Source organism: Ictidomys tridecemlineatus, chromosome 4 (genome assembly GCF_052094955.1).
Source record: "Ictidomys tridecemlineatus isolate mIctTri1 chromosome 4, mIctTri1.hap1, whole genome shotgun sequence".
NCBI classification, from domain to species: domain Eukaryota; kingdom Metazoa; phylum Chordata; class Mammalia; order Rodentia; family Sciuridae; genus Ictidomys; species Ictidomys tridecemlineatus.
Window position 1 is genome coordinate 72,874,934 of NC_135480.1, and position 21,342 is coordinate 72,896,275.

The window sequence follows — 21,342 nt, forward strand, 5'->3', positions numbered from 1 at the left end:
AAGTTTAAGGACCTCAGACTTACATAATTTCAGAAGCTAGAAAAACAGCTTTCAAGTAAGTCTAAACAAGAAATTCCCTCCAGAATTTCTGAATAATAAAGTGAGAATATTTCCATTCCTGAGCCTTACTCCTAATACACCAAATAAGAAACTCTGAAAATAGGGCCTGCTGTGTTAATGATTATTTTGTTCAGTAGAGTTTAAGAATCCTGATCTCAACAGGCCTCTCCATTCTGCCCCATATCCTAGCATTTGTAAGTCAAAAGTTATTCCTGAGTCAAATAATTCAAAGTAAGGATTGACAGAGAATATGATCTCTACCTGCTTCCTGGTTATCAGCTAACCAATTGCTAGAAGGCTAGAGAAGGATATTTATGTCCTTTCTGAGCCTTAATCAAAAGGCACATAGTACATTTGGATGAGGGAACTCAGGCGTTTCATTAAGACTCATTAGGCAATTTGTCAAGACTGTAGTCAAGGCTCAGATATTTAAGCACTTCTCCTCTTCCTTAAAACACTAAGCTATGCAATATGTGTGAATATTCCTAAAAATTATGTAAGCTGAAATTTTATGAAGTCAGCTACATTTCAAACGCATTAAAAGACATGTCAGATAGTAGAATTCTGTCTTTAATTTTAATCATCAGCCCCTAGCTATATGTAAAAAGGACAGAGAGTTTGTACAATAGTTGGCATATAGTAGATATTGATTTCCTTTCTACGTACCCATTGTATTATTATTTGTCATTAGGAAGTCCCTTTGGGAAAATCTTTAAGAATTCTATTTGTTTACAGACTATTTAAGGATGATGAAAAATATTTGTGATATTAGTGAAAAAAGAATTCTCAGCCATACAAACCCAAATTATACCTAAACATTTTGGGGAGGCTCCAATACTAGATGTTGGCAATAGTTAATGCTGGATGATGACATCACAGGTCAGGTGCTTTTTATAATTCTGTGTGCATTTCTTCTGAAATATTTTACAATGAAAGTTATTACTTTAAAAATAAGAAAAGTTCATTTAAAAATCCAGTGCCAGGTAATGTTTTGCTTCCTTTAGGAATTCTTTTGTTTTTTTCCAGAGTGAAAATGAGTATGATATTGACAGTTTGAACTTCAGAACTAATTTCAAATCTTTATTATTCACACACTTAAGAGTTTACCTTTTTTCTTTTTTCTTGGTCCTAATTTTCCTTTTATATTCCAGTATTCACTAGTATACATCTTTGTAGAAAGCCAAAAGGGAAAAAGGAGGATATTAATGAGTAGCATAACTGTTTATAAGCACTCTTTGAGACCAGAAGGGCTGTCAATCTATCTGGGTTTAGCTGATAACATTCTCCTCCCAAATTTAATGGTCAGTGGGATTTAAAAATCAAAGCATAAATAAGTAAATACAAAAATTTATAATAGTTTATGAGAAAGAAAATGCAATTTCAAAAACATAAAAGGTTTGCCAATTTTTTCTATTAGTTATAATAAAGGGAAATATTGCCAAAGGAAATGTTTTCACCCTTTGAATGATTTGTGTAAATATACAATTATTTCATAATGTTTGGTCAAATGTTAGTAATTTCCTTTAATATGAGTTGTCTTATTTCTTGAAGAAGGTCTTGCTACCAAAAAAATTTTTTTTGTGTGTGTAGATGATTTTAAATGTCCAAGAAGGAATGAAACCTGAATGTGTATGAAAATTGCTGGGCTCAGCAAAAGTGAGCCAGGGCTAACCTGATACTAATAAGAAAGAAGGACAGCAACTGAGTTAGAAACTTGAATGTTGGATTATAACTATGCCTGACTACAAAAAAAAAAAAATTACCACAGAGTTGGATGCATACTTATTGGGGAGAGAGATAATACAGCATTATTTTTCCCACTGTTTTCTGTTTTTTAAAAAGTAACAATTACGAAGTAATCATGTAATTTTAAGAAAGTACTTTGGGGTACCCCCTGAGAGGAGTCAGGTCTTCAAGAGAGGGCTGGTTAGCAGGAAAGCCGAGTTGCACCTTCCTTGTCTCTAATTTACACTGCCTAAGGAGAAAGGTCCTTCAAAGAGCAAATGGCTGGAGATCACGGCGGGGTTTTTCACAGTTGGTATTCCCGACAAATTTCCCAACCTTTGAGGTTAAGAAAGTGAAGGTTCTCTTGTGATTATAGGAGAAACCAAACTTCAGTAAAATGATAATAAATTTACATTAGATAATGATATATTTGCTCCGTGTAAAAATATCAGCAATTTTTTTAGTTCTCACTCTATATATACATCTAGATTTAACTCAAAAAATTGTCATTTGTTTAAATAATTAACATGGCTAGGCTTTTTTTTTAGGGTTGAACATAATGGACTAGAAACTATGCTGTCCTGGTTCTTTTAGTAATACTGGTGATTGAGGAAAGCCTCCAAATCCATTTAGAGTTATATGCATTCCCTAGTGGCCTCTGTCTGAATTCGAGCTGAAATGTGTAGGAGTCAAAATTGATCTTTTACAGGGTTAGCTAACTGACCATTCCAACCCTACTGGGTCAATTTTTATAAACTGGTGGTGACAACTCTCTTACCAGCAGGATTTGGGGACAATTCTGATTCAAGCCTTGTTAATTCTGACACTTTAGCTTGGTGTTTATTGGTGGTGGGCAAGTTCTCAATGGTCTGTGGTCTTGCAGTTAGAACTTCCAAGGGTGAATGGAGCCCATTATTTGGAACAGAACCAGAAATCATTGGCTGATATGCTTCATTTTTTGATCCACTTGGGCTTGAGGCAGACTGATGAGGAAGAAAAGGCTTTCTGTACTGGGAGGGCTTCGGGTCATCCTGAAATTCTGAGTCTCCTGCATCTTCTGTTCCATTCTTTGACCTGTCAGATTCTAAAACACTAAATTCTCCCACTTCCCGGCCATGAATTAGCCCAGGACTCTGAGGAAGTTCATCTTTCACTGAAGAGAATCTCACATGCTTTAATGGCTCCAATGAGTTTGAGAAAGAGTCATCTTCTAAAGAATGCTCCTTCTCAGAAATTCTCTCATGGATGGTTAGGCCAGATGACATGATTTTGCTTTTGGGTTCAAAGTTGTAACTTAAACGAAGAGTTTCCGAGTCTGTACTACTGGAACTGGAGTTACGCTTGAGGATCCCTCTTGGAGCCCCTCTTGTACTCATAGAGTCTGACCTTTGTCTAGGAAAAGACTGTTTATCATCTTGTTTTAAACCATCTGATTTGTAGATAAATTTTCTGGCTTTGGGGACTGGAGCCTTGATTTGGGACCCATTCACAGGCCCAGCTAGCACAGTCTGCTTTGATTTATCTAATTTTTGGCTTGAAATATCAGAGATAGATGACTTTTCATTTGACTCTGGCAATTCACCTGAAAATAAAAATATATTAGGTAATGTATTAAATGGAGAGCAGCTCTACAATTTAAAATACTCATAAACTTAGCCTGTATTTAGCAAAGAATATTAAAATAGTAAAGACAGTAGATAGCCTAAGTGAAGACCTAATATGAAAAGCTCTTAAAAATTCATGCAGCAGAACACAGGATTCTTAGGGCAATTAAAGCACTCTGTGATCTGATGGTGGATACATATCATTATACATTTGTCCAAGCCCATAGAGTATACTATACAAACAGTGATCCTCAATGTGTAAACTATCAACTTTGGGTGAAAATAATGCCTCAAAGTAGTTTATCAGTTACAAAAAACTACCATTGTGATGGGGAATGTTAATAACAGGAGAGATAGAATATACATGGGTAATATGTGTACCTTCAGCTCAATACTGTTTTAAAACAACTCCTCTAAAAAGCAAAGTCTTTTTAAGAACTGATAAAGTTGGGCTGGGGATGCGGCTCAAGCAATAGCACGCTTGCCTGGCATGCGTGCAGCCTGGGTTTGATCCTCAGCACCACATACAAACAAAGATGTTGTGTCCGCCGAGAACTGAAAAATAAATATTAAAAAATTCTCTCTCTTTAAAAAAAGACTAAACTGATGAAGTTCATTGCATTGTAGATAGACCGCATATTTAAATTGCTGTGCTTTACATACTTTGTGGTATTTTATATTTAATATAAAGTTTTTTAAAAAGACTTATAAACAAAGATGTTGTGTCTGCCAAGAACTGAAAAATAAATATTAAAAAATTCTCTCTCTCTCTTTAAAAAAAAACAAACTGATGAAGTTCATTGCATTGTAGATAGACTGCATATTTAAATTGCTGTGCTTTAATACTTTGTGGTATTTTATATTTAATATAAAGTTAAAAAAAAGACTGAAAATTTCTCAAAGGAGCCTTACAGAAAAATATAGAAATCACTTTAAAAATTCTTGTTTTAAAATCAGAAAATGTAACTTGTATTTAAAAATAAAGAAAATCCTGGGGCTGAGGCTGGGGCTCTGTGGTAGAATGCCTGCCTAGCATGTGTGAGGTTTGATCTGAGCACCACATAAAAAAATAAACAAACATATTATGTCCATATACAACTAAAAAGATATCTTTTATTAAAAAAAATCCTGACACCTAAAACAAAAAATATTTTGTCCAAAAGTTAAAAAACAAACAAGTAACAAGTGCTTTTTTTCTACAAAATAGTTTATATACTATAAAGTATACCTCATGGAAAAATATACTAATGTTAAAACAGGATAATTGACACCCCTAGTTCCACTGTTCATTTGTTAATTTTCTACCCCCTGACTAATCTTTAATTCCTATATCTGCTTTTGAAGAGATTGAATTATCTGGTATTCCTTTTAATGGTATATAAGAACAGCAAAATTCTGTAAGAGACAGGCTTCAATCAATTAACTCGCAAACTTGATCAAATGTTCCTGGGTACCTGGGCTAATAATTGCAGGTTAAAAGATCATAACATTGCCAAGTGGCCTTTTATTATTATTATTCTAATTTGTTATATATGACACTGAAAAGCATTTCAATAAGGTAACCTCTTTAAACAGACAACTGTCAGCACATGGTAAGCATCAACAAATACTTTTAGGTTAAAGACTAAATGCTCTTTGTCAAATTTCCCGGTTCCTAATGAGGGAACACAAGGCATGGAGGTCACATAAGCAGTAGCAGGTCCACCACCGGAATGCAGAGACTTCCAATTTCTAAAACTGCTTCCTCTCCCCCAGAGAGGAAACCAATAGGCATAGTGGAATAAGAAAACCATCAGTTCTTTTTACTTTCTCTGGGAAGTTATTTTAGTGAAAGGAACTCTGAGAATTTCCCTTAATTCAGATAGTAAAGATAAAAATATCTTGTCCTTAAAAATAATATTTACCCTCTTTTGAAATCTGAAATAAACCAGCTCTTCCATTTTTTGACTGCTCATTTTGGGTTTGTGGTGATAAGTGATCTTCTGGCAACTTAGAGCTATTAAACGGATTCTTCCTTTGCTGGAAAAAAAAATGTTGTTTATTAAACTTAGTTTAAATACCATAGCAGCAACTCAGTGTTAGCAAATGCTTATCATCTCTAATATTTGATAGTTTTATTCAGACAATTTTATTATCTGGCATTTTTTGGGGGGGGTGGGGGAAAGCTGATTATCTAGTTAGTGCAGAACTATCATACATACCAGACCAAAAATAAAGGATCAGAAATGTGCATTCAAATCAAAATACCACATTTTATAGGTGAGAAAAACATGGCCCTGGATATTTCAAAGATTAGTCAAGGTTAAAGCAAACCTGGATCTGTAAACAGCTCAGATTCCCACCAGTGCTCTTTCTACCAAAAGGTAGGAAAAACAATGGCGATTAATCTTTCCTAAAGATTTAGAAGATGCTTTAGTTATCTTGAAGTGTTTCACTCATAGTTATGTTCAGTTCTAATGACAGAAAAGGTATTAGTAAATCGATATTTTCATAATTAATATAAAACTGAATAAATATCAATGTTTACTATCTACAGTTTCACTAATTGGCAATTTCCTCCCAGGATTAAAACTAACAGATTCAGGAAGCTAGCATTAAAAATAAGGACTGAAGTAGAACTAATAAGCCACATTCCATATGCCTAAAACAAACAGCATCAAATAGCTTGAGACTTTTTATTTGCTGGGACAAAAAATCTGGGTCTTCGGCAAAAAAAACATAGTATTCATCAATTTATCCACTGCAAGTAATTTCTTACAGTAAACAGTAAAAATTACATATATCTTGTACAAAAAGAAAAGTACTACAAAGTTGTCTTTATTTCATGGTGCTTTGACAGAATTAAAAAAAAAAAAAAAAAGGCATTCCCACCAAAATTGAGGTTTTTGGAGACTGGGCTGAATCTACCTTAGCTGGAGATCCAGTTGATTTCTTTGTGTTCTCCTGGGACATATCAATTACAGTAGAAGCTGGATTCACCACACTGGGACTGCAAAAGAATTAGTAATTCAGACAACAAATCCTCACCCTTTCAGGAAGCATACATCTTGCCTCTTGAGTCAAAAGCTATTAAGGTAGGATAGGAGAGGAAGTTTGTAAAACCAAACCACCAGGCAGAAAAAGGGACTTGGAACTTAGGCAAAGGTAATGGTGGCACATAAATGAAAGGAAAGCATGAGAAAAGACAAAAATATCCAGGAAACATGAAACTTTTATCACAGTGTGCAGAAGTTTCACAAGTTAAATCTGTAGAAATGAACTCACTTATCTCAAAATTAGAAGCTAAGAGTTAGTCACAGGCTAGAAAATGAGCAATTGATTTCATTGCTAAAATAAAGCCCCAACATTTGTGGCTCGATTCCATAAGGCAAGGCCAGAATAGCAATGCACCAAAGAAAAGGATCCGATGAGACAAGCCACTCAGAAAAGGGACAGAAAAGAGTAGGTCAGAGAAGCTGTGCAGAAAAGCTGGTGGGTTTGGGCAACTTACTGGGCCCTTTCCACTCACTTATCCAAGCTGGCCAGGTGAGTGCTTATTCAAATACAAAGAAATAAAGAGAAATAGAGCATGGAGAAGATGGTGGGAGAGTTGATGCCTGGAGCTAGTGTGGAGAAATGAGGAGGATTCTCTAGACTAATTCCCATCCCAGAAATAGGGCAGCCCTGAGTGAGAGTAAGGCCAGAGAGAAGGAGGAAGGTGAGTTGAACAGGCTCCTTCCAGAGCACCACTCCCTCCACTCTGAGTAAGAAGGAAAATAGAGGGTCAAAGAGACCCCTGAGGGGAAGAAAAACCACCTGTTCAGAGTGTCTGCTCCAGTGGCTTTGCCTTGGGCATAAGAGATGAAGTCATTATTGGCTGAAATCAGTTAAACACCACCTGTTCTCTCAGTGACATCAATAGTAAAGAGCTTGGAAAATACCTAAGGAGTTGGCTTTCCCCAGAATTGAAGGCCCAGGAGGGGAGCAATTTGTTGCAAGGCAATGGAAATGTACCCAAGATTACTGTCACTAAATATGTGGGCTATATGTGCCTGCAGCCTCACTTCCTTTCCTTACCTCTAAATCAAGCACGGTTTTTATACAGTTAGTTCCAGGAAAGGAAAAGACTGAATTTGTGCACATGCACGTGTGTGCATGTATGTGTGTATGTATGTATGTGTGTGCGTGTGTATACACGACGTTGCTGGGAACAGAATCCATAACCTCCCCCATGCTAGGCAAGCACTGTATTACTGAATTACATGTCCCCCACTCGGCTCCATCCTTTTTATTTTTTACTTTGAAACAGGTCTTGCTACATTGTTGAATCTGGTCTTAAATTTAGAATTCTCCTGCCTCAGTCTTCAGCGTAAATGGGATTACAGAGTAAATGGGATTACTGGTCTTAAATTTAGAATCCTCCTGCCTTAGCCTTCAGAGTAAATGGGATTACAGTCCCACTATCTCTAGGACTAGCTAAGGCTGAACTCTAAAGGAAGACATTCTTCCTTTCATCACCTTTCTAATTGTTTCAGAAAGGAATTATAACAGATGAAATAGACAAATATCAAATACAGCCTGATTGCATGGAGGAAAGTGGGGGAAAGAGATAAGAGGGGAATGGCAGGGAACAGAGGAGGAACTTAACAAAAGAAACAGAATTTGGACAAAAAGACACATTACAGGAGTCCTCTGTTGCTGTAATAGGAAGACACAAACTTGAATTATCTAGCAGGAAATGTGGAAAAAAATAAAAAACTAGTCATGGACAGAATTAGTGTTCATACAGTTAAAATAGCCATAACTAAGAACTGAAAAGCAATATCTCTTGAGTGTCATTTTAAGAAGCGAGTGAGTAATAAGAGGAACAACATCCTTATGGCAAATACTATACTCAGTTTTTCAGTGTTCTGTATGATTTACCTTGGTAAATAGTGATGTAGTGAGAGGACCTGAGCCAAATGCTAGTAGTTAGGGTTTTCATGGAACACACATTGTCCTCCTTTCCCCTTCTTGCTCCCCAAGCCCAGAAGATAAGTAGAACCTCTACATTCTTTTTCCTCTGCTCATTGGAAATCTGGTTTATGCACCTTTCAGGTCCTAGCCTCAACTGCCCAGACTGTACATCATATTGATCCTCCTTCCTAGAGGTGAATCCAGTCTCTTTTCTACTGAATTTATAGTAAACTGGAAAATCACTCAAGAGAAACTTGACCATCTTTATGTCTTGCACAGTCCCTAGGACATGACTGGTGAAGGCGGCAGCAGACATATGGCCAGGGTTTTTTGTTTTTTTGTTTTGTTTTTTTAATCTGTGTTTTTTGTTTTTGTTTTTGCCAACAATGAAGCAGATTATTTAGGTGATAAACAAAATGTCTTTGTTCATGCTATTTGGTGGGGTAGGGGGAAAGGAAGAAACAAAGCAGTCAGAACACATGGACAGACACCACAACGCCAGAAACACAGAGTATTCATGGGGTTACCTTGTGGTTAGGATGGGGGGGATATGGGATGGGGGTAGGAAACTTGGTTAGTTACAGGTCACAGTCAGTTTAGATGAAAAAATTAAACCTAGAGTCTTTTGCCTCAGACTCTATCCAAAAACACAGCTACTTCCTAGTAGCTTTGCTTCCCTCAAGGAATACTACAATGTTTTGTTTGCCTGTCCTTTATTAAGCAATGATCATTGCAGTAACCATCTTATTCTCAATTGATTCTTGCAACATTATGGCATGTGTCATTCTCCCCACTTGTTAGAAAACTCTGGCTTGAAGAGGTTACATGACCTACTGAAAGTCACAAAATTAGTTTGTGCAAGAGCTGGGGATTTGAGTCCAGGTGTCTGATTCCAGAGGCAAAAATAGCAGTGGTAGGCTTTTCTGGCTCTGATTTCCTGCATTATTAAAGCAGTGGTCAGTGGCAAAAAAGACTGAAGTTAAGTGCCAGGGGTACTTTCTTCCAGTGATTCTCACATCTGTTCTTCTTTGTCACCTGTACTGGCAATTCCCTTATTTTTGTCAACTGTATGCACTTCATATGTGGTCTCTGAAAGCTCCACTCCCCTAATCCAATCAGTATACCACCACTAAACTGGAACGGTCCAAAACGCAACCCAGGGTCCTGGCTTCTGCTCACTACCTTACCCTGGATCCCCAAAGCCTGTGAAATACAGTTGGAACGACTCAGCAAGGCACTAGAGAAAAACCATCATCTACCCCCAATATACATTCCCACTCTTCCTCTCTGTTGACCATTCATGTTAAAAAAAAAAAAAAGTCCAGTTACATCTTATCCTAGAACCTCACCTGACTGCTATTTCCACTCAATCAGTCCCCCAGCCCCTCCCTCTGCCAAAAACAATCCCTGTCATCTTCAAATCCAGTCTCAGTCTCACTGCCTGGATCATCCCAGCTGATTATGAGTCTCCCTTTTCCCAGTTATTACAGCATATTTTATTGGTATTTCATATTAGAAATATGTTCCATGCCTGGTGCTATTTGTTTTCATGTGGTCAGATCTTCATATATGAATGCATCATTTTTCCTAAGAGAATGCAGTTTCTTTATAGATAAATACTATGTCTTTCTTAGAATTCTCCCAGAGGGTGGTAGACTGGGTCTAGAATATAAAAGACACCCAATACACTCCATATGATAAGATTTTTAAACTGTGAACAAACTTAATTCTTTACCCCATGCTCTGTAACTTTCTCCTTTCAGACATTATTCAAAAAGGGCTTGCAATAAGTAGTACTTAGACAAAACTAGTTTTACTTCGTTACGAAGATTATTAAAATATTAGATAATGATAATATTTATAGAACCAGAAATCAATTCTGCAAGTTTTTTTTCTTCCACATGTTTTTGTCTTGATCTTTCCCTTTGGATGGTAAGTTCCCTGGGGGCTCATGCTGTGTCTCATCCCCAACACCCAGCACTGTGTTCACACTCAATGAAGCTTGATCGAATAAACAAATCAAGAAATGATGAGTAAGGCTCAGGGATGAGTGAGAGAAGCAAATTAGAAAATATGTTATGCTATGCCCTTTCGGTCAGTATTATTTTTTGGTAAAATATTATTTGTGGACACACATAGTCTTCTAGTGCTATCACAGTTCATGCTAAAGAATTATTGAGCACAATTATTCCCATCAGTGTATAAGGCATTTAAAACATTTTTTGTTGTTGTTTTTATTGATTGTTCAAAACATTACAGAGCTCATGATATATCATCTTTCATACATTTGACTCAATTGGGTTTTGAACTCCCATTTCTACCCCAAATACAGATTGCAGAATCACATCTGTTACATATTCACATTTTTACATAATGGCATATTAGTGACTATTGTATTCTGCTACCTTTCCTATCCCCTACTATCCCCCCTCCCCTCCTCTCCCATCTTCCCTCTCTACCTCCTCTGCTGTTGTTCAATTCTCTCCCTTTTTTTCCCCTCCCCTTTGCCCCTCATAACCTCTTATAATTTTGTGTATCATTGAAGGTCTCTTACCATTTCCATATGCTTTCCCTTCTCTCTCCCTTTCTCTCCCCCCATTCATCTTTGTTTACTGTTAGTCTTTTCCTCATGCTCTTCCTTCCTGTTCTTAGTTGCTCTCTTTATATAAAAGAAGACATTTGGCATTTGTTTTTTAGGGCTTGGCTAGCTTCACTTAGCATAATCTGCTCTAATGCCATCCATTTCCCTGCAAATTCTATGATTTTGTCATTTCTTAGTGCTGCATAATACTCCATTGTATATAGATGCCACATTTTTTTTATCCATTCATCTATTGAAGGGCATCTAGGTTGGTTCCACAGTCTAGCTATTGTGAATTGTGCCACTATAATCATTGATGTGGCCGTATCCCTATAGTGCACTCTTTTTAGGTCCTCAGGGAATAGTCCGAGAAGGGTGATAGCTGGGTCAAATGGTGGATCCATTCCCAGCTTTCCCAGGAATCTCCATACTGCTTTCCAAATTGGCCTCACCATTTTGCAGTCCCACCAGCAGTGTACAAGTGTACCCCTTTCCCCACATCCTCGCCAACATTTATTGTTGTTTGACTTCATAATGGCTGCCAATCTTACTGCTGTGAGATGGTATCTTAGGGTGGTTTTGATTTGCATTTCTCTGATTGCTAGAGATGGTGAGCATTTTTTCATGTACTTGTTGATTGATTGTATGTCCTCCTCTGAGAAATGTCTGTTCAGGTCCTTGGCCCATTTGTTGATTGGGTTATTTGTTATCTTATTGTTTAATTTTTTGAGTTCTTTGTACATTCTGGATATTAGGGCTCTATCTGAGGTGTGAGGGGTAAAAATTTGTTCCCAGGATGTAGGCTCTCTATTTACCTCTTTTATTGTTTCTCTTGCTGAGAAAAAACTTTTTAGTTTAAGTAAGTCCCATTTGTTTATTCTTGTTGTTAACTCTTAGGCTATGGGCGTCCTATTAAGGAATTTGGAGCTCGACCCCACAATATGTAGATCGTAGCCAACTTTTTCTTCTATCAGACGCAGTGTCTCTGATTTGATATCTAGCTCCTTGATCCATTTTGAGTTAACTTTTGTGGCTGGCGAGAGAAAGGGATTCAATTTCATTTTGTTGCATATGGATTTCCAATTTTCCCAGCACCATTTGTTGAAGATGCTATCCTTCCTCCATTGCATGTTTTTAGCCCCTTTATCAAATATAAGATAGTTGTAACTTTGTGGATTAGTCTCTGTGTCCTCTATTCTGTACCATTGGTCCACCTGCCTGTTTGGTACCAGTACCATGCTGTTTTTGTTACAATTGCTTTGTAGTACAGTTTGAACTCTGGTATCGCTATACCTCCCGATTCACACTTCCTGCTTAGAATTGCTTTTGCTATTCTGGGTCTTTTGTTTTTCCATTTAAAACATTTTTAATTGATGCATTATCATCATACTTAGTAATAGGAATCCTTATGCCGTATTTGTACATGCACATAATATAATTTGATCAATCTTTTTTTCCAGTATCTTTCTTTTGAAACTTCTCCCTCTCCCTGATCCATTTATATATGAGGCATTTTGATTTCTCAGTGAAATTATTTCTACCACAATTTGAGTAAATACAAGATCCGTTAGGATTAAATATTCTCTAAAGAGCTTGATATATGTGACTCTATAGGCCTGACCTCCTAGAAATGCAATCTTCATATTATTATATTTGCTATGAGTACTAAAGAAAACTATCAGATGCATTGTCCTGTAGATTGGCTCAATCTCTACCCTACCACTGAGAGTAGGCTAGGTACCTTATACTGATATTATCACTGAGGGTAAGGCAAGGAGCTTCTCCTGCTGGAAGGGAGAAATGGACATATACAAACAAAAACCTTCCAGGAAGAAGCATTAGTGGGGACAATGACATCATTTCAGAGCTAAAGATGTGATTTTAATTGATTGGTTCCCATTCAACAAAGCTGAAGAGAGAGATTGGGCAGAAGCATCACACAAGCACAGGCAGTGAAGCTCAGACCAGCACTCTGGTTCAATACACTGACTTACAAAATTTTGTTTTAATTTGACAAAAACAGTGTTAGATGCAGATGTGTAGTTTTGCTTATAAGAAAACTCCTCATTTTATCACTATTTCATAGATAAGTGCTCAGAAGTAAATCTATCAACTCCATGGAATGAAAATAGTGAAGTATTTATACTGAACTCACTTTGGAAACATTGTCTGGAGCTGCTTTTGACTAATATATATTCTGAACCTCTGCAGCAGCCAAGCCCCCCCCCCCAACCTCTATGCCTTCTAGTTCTCCATCTTGAATGCTTTTCTTTCAGAGTCCTACAAATTTGAGAAGACTTTCAAATCCTCCATCTTCTTATAATCATCAGTGCTCATGGTGATACTTCTGAAGTGAGAGATTCTTAGTAAAGCAAAGCCATGCAATCCAGATGCTTTAATCCTGTTCTTACTTCATAATCTTGTTTCCTTTCCCTTCTCTTTTCTCTACTCCCTCTATGGGATCCAAACCACTTCATTTGGTCATTCCTTTATTCACTCATTTGTTTCTTCCTGACCCCTCACTCACCATTTAATCATTATCACCATTAACTCATTATCTCATCAAATATTCATTAATTTATTCACTCACCCAAGTCTCTCCCTATTCTTCATTCAACTCATTTTACAAAATATGTATTGGGCACTATTCAAAGTACTAGGATTAGGGTGGTGAACAAAACAAGTAAAATACACAGGGAATGAAAAATCCTTTTCGTAATGGACCTGTGAGAGGGAACAATACCCACACATGAAAATCAACATAATTTCATGCAGTGCTAAGTACAATGAAGTCCAATAAGAGAGAGTAATGGCATCCTTTTGTTTTTACTGAGAACCTACAATGTGCCAGACACACACGAAGTTAGATGATTAGGACACAGTAGTGAGAAGAATTCAGGCCTTCAACTCCGAGAGAGCAAAGCAGTGATACTCAGTCCTGGGAATTTGGAGTTTTAAAAATTCCCTGGATAATTCTGGCATATAGACTACAGTTCAGAACCTCTCACCTAATAACCCAAATATCCTATTGCAATTCTTATATATTTCTGTGTGCCTATAAGTTCTTCAAATTCTTTCTAATCTCACCTCTACAACTCTGTCATGTCTCCTTCTTTCTCCATTTCCTCAATTATGTTCTCCCTATCTGTCACCTACACTTCTGCTATAATGTCCTATTTTAACTGTAAGACACCAATCTACACAGTTGCCAAAAGGATGGCGATAAAAAGTAAACTTGATTTAAAAAAAAAAAAAGTCACTTGGTGACTCCTGTGACTTAAAAGAAAAGCCCAACCTTTTGGCCTCTGTACAAGACTCTTTGCCATCTGATACCAGTTTCTTTCTACACACGTGTCCAACACATACACACTTACACACACACACACACACACAGAGACAGAGAGACAGACAGACAGACAGACAGACAGACAGACAGACAGACAGACAATGCCATGCCAGAACACTTCCAGGTCTCCAGCATGCCAGTCCTTACCGGACCCCATGCCGGTACCATCCTCTCCCTGTGTCTACCATAGCCTTTTTCATCATTCAAGAATCACCTCAAACACAACCACCTCCAGAAGTTCCCAGACAATCCCTCCCCTACACTGGACACAGCACTGACATTTTTTCTTTTATGGCCTTTATTTTATTTTTGGTACCAGGGATTGAACTCAAGGCACTTGACCACTGAGCCACATCCCCAGCCCTGTTTTGTATTTTATTTAGAGACAGGGTCTCACTGAATTGCTTAGCACCTCGCTGTTGCTGAGGTTGCCTGTAAACTCGCAATCCTCCTGTCTCAGCCTCTGGAGCTGCCAGGATTACAGGTGTATGCCACCGCACCCAGCTCTTTCATGGCTTTTTAAATACTGTTGTCACACCAATCACAATTTATAATTATACGTGTCAGCCTCTCCTCCAAACAATGGACTCCTCAAAGACAGGGACGAGACCTTAGTCACCTTTGAACTCTTCATTACCATGATGTATACAATTAAATACTCAATAATGTTGACTAACCAAATAAATGACTGAATTAAAAATGAACTAGTAACCCAAAGAATGATTTATTCCATTGAATGCAAGCAAGGTACAAATCAGTGCTTTCAATCAGTTGCCCATAAGAGTATTTAAATACTTTATTTCCAATAAATATCCTAAAAGCAAAATTAAGCAACATATGGATTAACGCTTCTATTTTCACCATTCATACATATTATCTTTCTTTTTCCTACTTTTCTCCACATCTCTCTAATACTTTTTCTGGCCTCTTTTTTCAAGGCTCAGGTTGGCCAACTGTATATCCCTGGCTACTATACACACACACACACACACACACACACACACACACACACACACACACCAGGAAGTGAAATTAGGAATGTTTAACCACTAAGCTGCATCCTCAGCCACCATCCCACCTTTTAAATTTTATTTAGAGACAGCATTTTATAAGTTCCTTAGGGCCTCACTAAGTTGCTGAGGCTGGCTTGAACTTGCAATTCTCCAGCCTCAGCCTCCAAGCCACTGGGATTACAGGTATGTGCCACCGCACCCAGCTCTCTGGATATTTTTGCTACTACAAAAAACAGTCACTAATCTCTGACTGATGATATCTGTTACTAGGGCTGCTTTCTTAGTGCACTGTCAGGGCACTGAGATGCCCAATACTCCTAACATAACTCTTTTTCCACCTATGAACTTGCCTCTTTTGGTTGAAGATTCTGTTCTTTATCAGGATTATCAGGATGCTTAAGATAATTCTTAAATTTTTTGGAAACCATAAGAACCAAGAATTTTTCTAATAGAAAAGTCTGCATAATATGGGAGCCAAGCACCTGGCAGATATCCAATCTCTGCCTTGCTGTAATGTCCTCATCTATGCTAAATGCCAGATGATCGGACTTGAGCTGCATGTTAGGACAGCATAAACAAGTCTATACTCATATTTCAGTAAGGCGACCACTAAAAAAAGGAAAAGTTTAAAATTTCCAGCTATACAGGCTCAAGTTATTTTTAAAAGGCAAATATTGTTTAGGGTAGAATTCATGTTAGTTCCCTTCAAGGAGAAAGGAAACCACCATCAAGCAACTAAGGGGTGTGGGATAGAGAAGGGTAGAAGAGGAGAAGCCAGAAGGAGGAAAGAACTGGAAAGCTTGGAGCATACTTGGGTAACTATCATTTTTTTAGAGGTCTGAGCTGGCCTGTTTGTAGCTGCAGAGCCAAGACAATATAAGCTAGCCAAGGGGCCAGTCCTTAAAGAGACAGTCTTAAAGGGAGGTGAGGTGAGGAGAGGAGGAGGAGAAGGGAAGGGAGGTGAGGAAAGGGAAGGAGAGGGGAGGTGGTCAGTATATTTCCAGGGTCCATCAGTCTAAGGAAGTACCAGTTATAGAGATCTAAGGCCCTGGTCAGTAGAGGCTACTATACTCTCCATACCCGGAGCACCCAAACTTGTTTCACAGAACTTGTAACCTCAAGTGACAAAGAAGGGGCTTCTTGTCCCAGAATAGACCTGCCTCTAGAGTCAGGACACATTATACAAGCAGGGTCCTGACTCATGTGGGAAGAGCTGCTTAAATCTTTATTCTGTACTCCCCACCTTGACTCAGCCAAGTCCTGAGGCTTATTGTGCACATGTTTGACAATTATTTGGGAAGGGTGACACAAGGTACTATAAATATGTGGTTCATGGACCAGTGTCAGTCCATGAACTTATCACTGATTCACAATGAAAAAGTACAGAAATGGAGAGTGTATGTTGGGAATCATTTATAGCTATTTTCTGAGATATTCTACCACATGATCAGTGGCTCATTGCTTTCTGCATTTCAGTTTTATAATTTATGAAAGGTGACAATCTATAATGATTAGAAATAAAAATTTTTAAACAGGTCCTTCACTAGTTTATGAAGTGCTGATCCAACTGATACTGCCTTGCTAAAAGTCAATAATCAGGATTTGAACTGTGAGTGTTTGCTGCTCTAAAGGGAACCTTATTCTCTGCTCATAAACCTCTGCTTCCTTGTGCTACAGGTGCAAACAAAAGGGAGTTCAGAAAGAGTGTGTTAGCTGCTGAGGCTTGACTACATGCTGGGTACCCATAATGTTATAACTCTTCATGGAGAGGGCCCCACAGAATTGTGTCCACGAAAGAAAGAAGGACCATGGCACCAAGCCTATTGGAAAAACTCCTTCAGAGCTGGCAATATTCAGCCACTGTGGCCTCACACTTCCTAACTCCTGGCTAAGAAAATATTAACAGGTATTGAGTCATTCCATTGAAACTCACTTAGTCTGAAAGTACAAATACACTTACCACACCCAATTCACAAAGGTTAAAGTATAAGAAACACCAAAGGAATTTAATACCAAGTAAAGCAGTCATTTCTGACCTGGAAAGGAGGAAGTAAAAAGTAGCTCCTCCTACAATTCTAAGTGATTAGCACCATGCCACATCTTATAGGGTTGCTCTTTAATGAGCAAAACATGCTGGATACATCTAACACTTTTATACTTGCCTTCTTGACCATGCTTATCTGTGTAATAACATCATTATAATGCCACCTGGAAATTGTCAACCTTCCTTCTCCCTGGGAAATCCTAAGTGATTCCCACACTTTATTTCATTGAATCTCGCAATATCCTGGTCAGGCAGGTAACTCTGTTCTGATTTACAAATAAAACCCCAAAGACTTGTAAGCAGTCACACAAGGAATGCAGAAAATAATGCAGATGCAAATCATGGAAGTTATTATCCTCAAAGCAAGAAAGACTGAGGGAATGGAGTCAAGAGAAAAATGAGGTGGGCTCCTCTGTCCCTCAAGCGCTTTGATATGGAAGAGTTCTTGTAAGGAGAATTGGAAGACTGACAAAATAAAACTGCAATGAGCTAAGTGAATCCCTGATGTCCCCAAATCTTCTTTCCTCTTCAGTGGTACTTGATCCTTCTTCCCTCAGCTAGTCGATGCTGAGGTGCTCCTCTGCCCCTGTTATACCTGGCTCTTAAGAGTCACACTCAGCTCCTTAGTGGGGAATCTAAATGACTGTGTTCTTTCTCCCCAGGTTTCTAATACTTCAGGTCTCATCTTTCTTTATGAAAGTAAGGCCTTCATCCATTAGAGGGATTGCAAGCACTTGGTAGATGGTGAGACACGAAGGGGGCAAGAATAGAATGCTCCTCACACCCTTTCTTGTGTTTCCTGAAATATCTGTTTATATTTGATAGCCCATGCTTCCATTTATTGAGTATTCACTATGTGCTATAGACTGAATTAAGATTCTACATTCGCTAGCTAATTAACTTGCCAATAATCATACTAGCATGCTATTATTATTCCATTTTACAGCTGTAGAAATAAAAGTCCAGGAATTTGAATCAGTACTACTACAAGGTCATAGTATCAATTAGCAATTATTACTGAGATGTTTTACCTTCTAGCCAATCTCACATAAAAGAGAACATTACAAATCATCCTGGGGAGATACAGGGGAGCCCACCATTCATGGGAAACCATTGGAAAATGGGTTAATAATAGGTACTTTAATAGAGTCAGTGTCCATTATCCAACTTTCCTCATCTTTGACTCTGAAATGCGTAGAGGTACCTATACTGCACACCCTTCCCCTCACCTATTATCTATTTGGGAATATCTCTGACCCCAGGCCCTTTAGTCTTGCACTCTAGCTCAGAGACTGTCCCACCAGCAAATTAATCAACTCCATCCCAACTGTAGGCTCTGAATTGAATTGTCTTGACTGAAGATCTAAAGATGATATGCAACTGCCCCTTCCACCAAAGGGTATTCACTGTACTCTAAAGGGACAGATATTAATGGGAAAATTCTGAAACACCTAAAAGCAAATCACCATGGCTCAAAAGTCTGTGGCAACATAGCCTCACAACTGGCTACCTCTTAGGAAGGATGTCAGATGAACATTTTAATTGACCAGAAGAAAACATGTATGGAAAACAAACAAACAAAAAAAAAATCACAACTGAAAAATTGAGGTATTCTACACACTAGTTCTCACCATTGCCTTTTGGGTATATATTATTCCTATTTATATTCCTATTTATATACCCAAAAGGCAGCGTACTCAGAGGTTATTGACCATGACATCCCATCGTCACATCATTTATAAATGGTAGGCTTAAGTTCTGAATTCATGTCCGTCTGGTTCTTGTGCTTGAGCTTGTTCCATTCTACCATAGGTTAGACTCTCATAATTTCTTGCTCTCCGAGGGAAATGACTTATTCCCCTGTATTCATTTTGGAATATTTTGTCCTATTCTGAAGAGAAATTTTAGTATAAATGAAAAACAGCTATTGCTGGTGCTGAAAGAAATCACCATTTAGCATTTTAATCTTAAAAGATTCAGCAATTTAGGCTTTGTTTCCAAGAGGATCCAGAATTCTCTCAACACTACCCAGTTCCACATGTCCATGACACCAGCCCAGCATTTATATTCATAGCCCACATTTTGCCCATACAACATACCAAGCCATGAAACCCCCTTCAAGCAGCAGCTCTCCTAATAAGCTCTGCCTCACCTTGGGCTTGGTGGTGCTGCATCTTCTTTTGGCTCTTCTACAGCACCAGCTAGCTCTGGGGGAGGGAAAGTATCTTTGTTGACATTATTCACCCAGCTTTCCTTTGCTTCAGTTGCTCTGTCCTTACTCTGCTCTGCTGAAATAGGAAACAATAAAGGCAGGAAGGTTTATCTCTCACCTCTACAATCTACAATTCTCTTATAGGCTCCTATCATTAAGGACTTAAATCTGAATCTCAGGCCTTCTGAGTGCCAAGCCAATCACTGAGTCTTAGGATCAGAAATACATCTTTGAAAGAAGTCAGTAGGTTCCCTTGACATCAGCTCCTCTGCCCAAGCACAGTCTCCTAAGAACATGGGAGTACATTTAAATGTGCAGGTAACTCCAGGAGCTGTTAGAGCAAAATTTTAACTGCCTCTAGGTTAATCTGATCTTAACCAGTCAGGATTGAATGTACATAGCCAGGCATGAGGTACTTATTGAAGTACCATCCTTACTGTAAATTTACTGAACATCCACAATATATCCAACATGATGTTTGGCAGTGGGATCTGAAATCCCAGCTCTGCCATTTGGCAACAACATGATCTTGGGTAAAGGGATTTAACTTCTCTGAGCCCCAACCACAGTATTGGGGAAATAATGCCTTAGAAGACTGCTGCTATGTTAGAAATAATATTAGACACTCAGAGGTAATAGCTATTTTCCTTCTTGCATACAGGTGAGACTTGGACAGGGGTTTATGCTGACTAACCCACAGTTAGAGAGAAATTACCCAGTAATTATTTAACTAACTCAAAATAATTCTAAATCAGCTCTCAAAATATTACATTTATAGATCCTTAAATAAATAATGCACTTTGGTGAGCAAAGGAATGCTCAATATCAAGATCATTGAATAAGGAGGCTGATTTCTTCCTGTCTAAACCTTTTACCTTACTCAGAAGGCTCTGAATTTTCAGAAGCATAAGTCAATGAAGAGGTGGTAGATCTCTTATATACCCCAAGTATCTACGCTACTACAATCCAACATGGTGCCTAAAGGGCTTCCTGTGTTCCTCTACACAACACTGAGTTACTTGGCCCTGCCCTAGTCCATCTGAATCCAAGGAAGAGGATGTTGAGGGCCACACACTATGGGAAACATAATTCCAAATGTTTTCCCAAGGCAGATTTCAGCAATGATTCCGCCACCATCCCCCTCTCCCTTCCCCCCAAAAATGCTAGCTATAAGCACATCAGCCAATTCAACTCACTTGCCACTTGGAGCCTCTTCTTTCTCATGGATGCTCTGATAATATCGGCACCATGGATTTTATCTCTGTGCCTTTTTGCTTTGGCTTCATAAAACCATTGGCCACTCATATTCTTCAGCTGCTGGTCATCCTTAATTTTTTCAGGCAAATGCCTACAAAAGGAAAAGAGATTTACTTCACTAAGAACCCACAGTAAATCAATGAGTTCACTGTGACACTGCATAAAGAAATTTGTAAACATACATGAAAAATGAAGCTCGCAACATTTTATGCCATAAATCTCCCAGATTACTAGCAAATATTCCCTTCAACCGGAAAGTCAGAAATTTCAAGGCCAACATTTTTTTTAAACCTAAAGGCTTCACCATGATCCTCAGATGATGTATGATATTTCTCAAGAGTAGATTCATGTCTTGGTTGCAGTCCTTTGTGTCCACTCTTCAAAAGCAAATAACCCAGGGAGGGATGATATAAGCTTCCTTTATGTATTGATTTCCTTATCTGTAAAAGTGGTTACTCTGAGGATTAAGCTAATACATGTAAATAGCCCTCTGTACATGACTGGCATGTAAGAAACTCTCAAGAAAACTGGTCGTGAAGCCAGGAGTGGTGGCACATGCCTGTAA

The 21,342-nt window shown here is 38.2% G+C and overlaps 1 protein-coding gene across 11 annotated transcripts in view; it reads right to left on the reverse strand.

Annotated features, from left to right (window-relative positions):
- Sytl2 (synaptotagmin like 2) overlaps window positions 1-21,342 on the reverse strand; it is a 104,472-nt gene that overhangs the window by 32,171 nt on the left and 50,959 nt on the right. For 10 of the 11 annotated variants that reach the window (XM_040285062.2, XM_021725150.3, XM_021725151.3 and 7 more), the window contains exons 3-7: window positions 20,717-20,868; window positions 19,461-19,596; window positions 6,297-6,378; window positions 5,294-5,408; window positions 2,564-3,367 (exon numbers count right to left, since the gene is read on the reverse strand). In XM_040285062.2, coding sequence (XP_040140996.2) covers window positions 2,564-3,367; window positions 5,294-5,408; window positions 6,297-6,378; window positions 19,461-19,596; window positions 20,717-20,868 — 1,289 coding nt within the window. The remainder of the gene's footprint in view (window positions 1-2,563; window positions 3,368-5,293; window positions 5,409-6,296; window positions 6,379-19,460; window positions 19,597-20,716; window positions 20,869-21,342) is intronic. The other variant, XM_021725148.3, reaches the window with a different exon arrangement.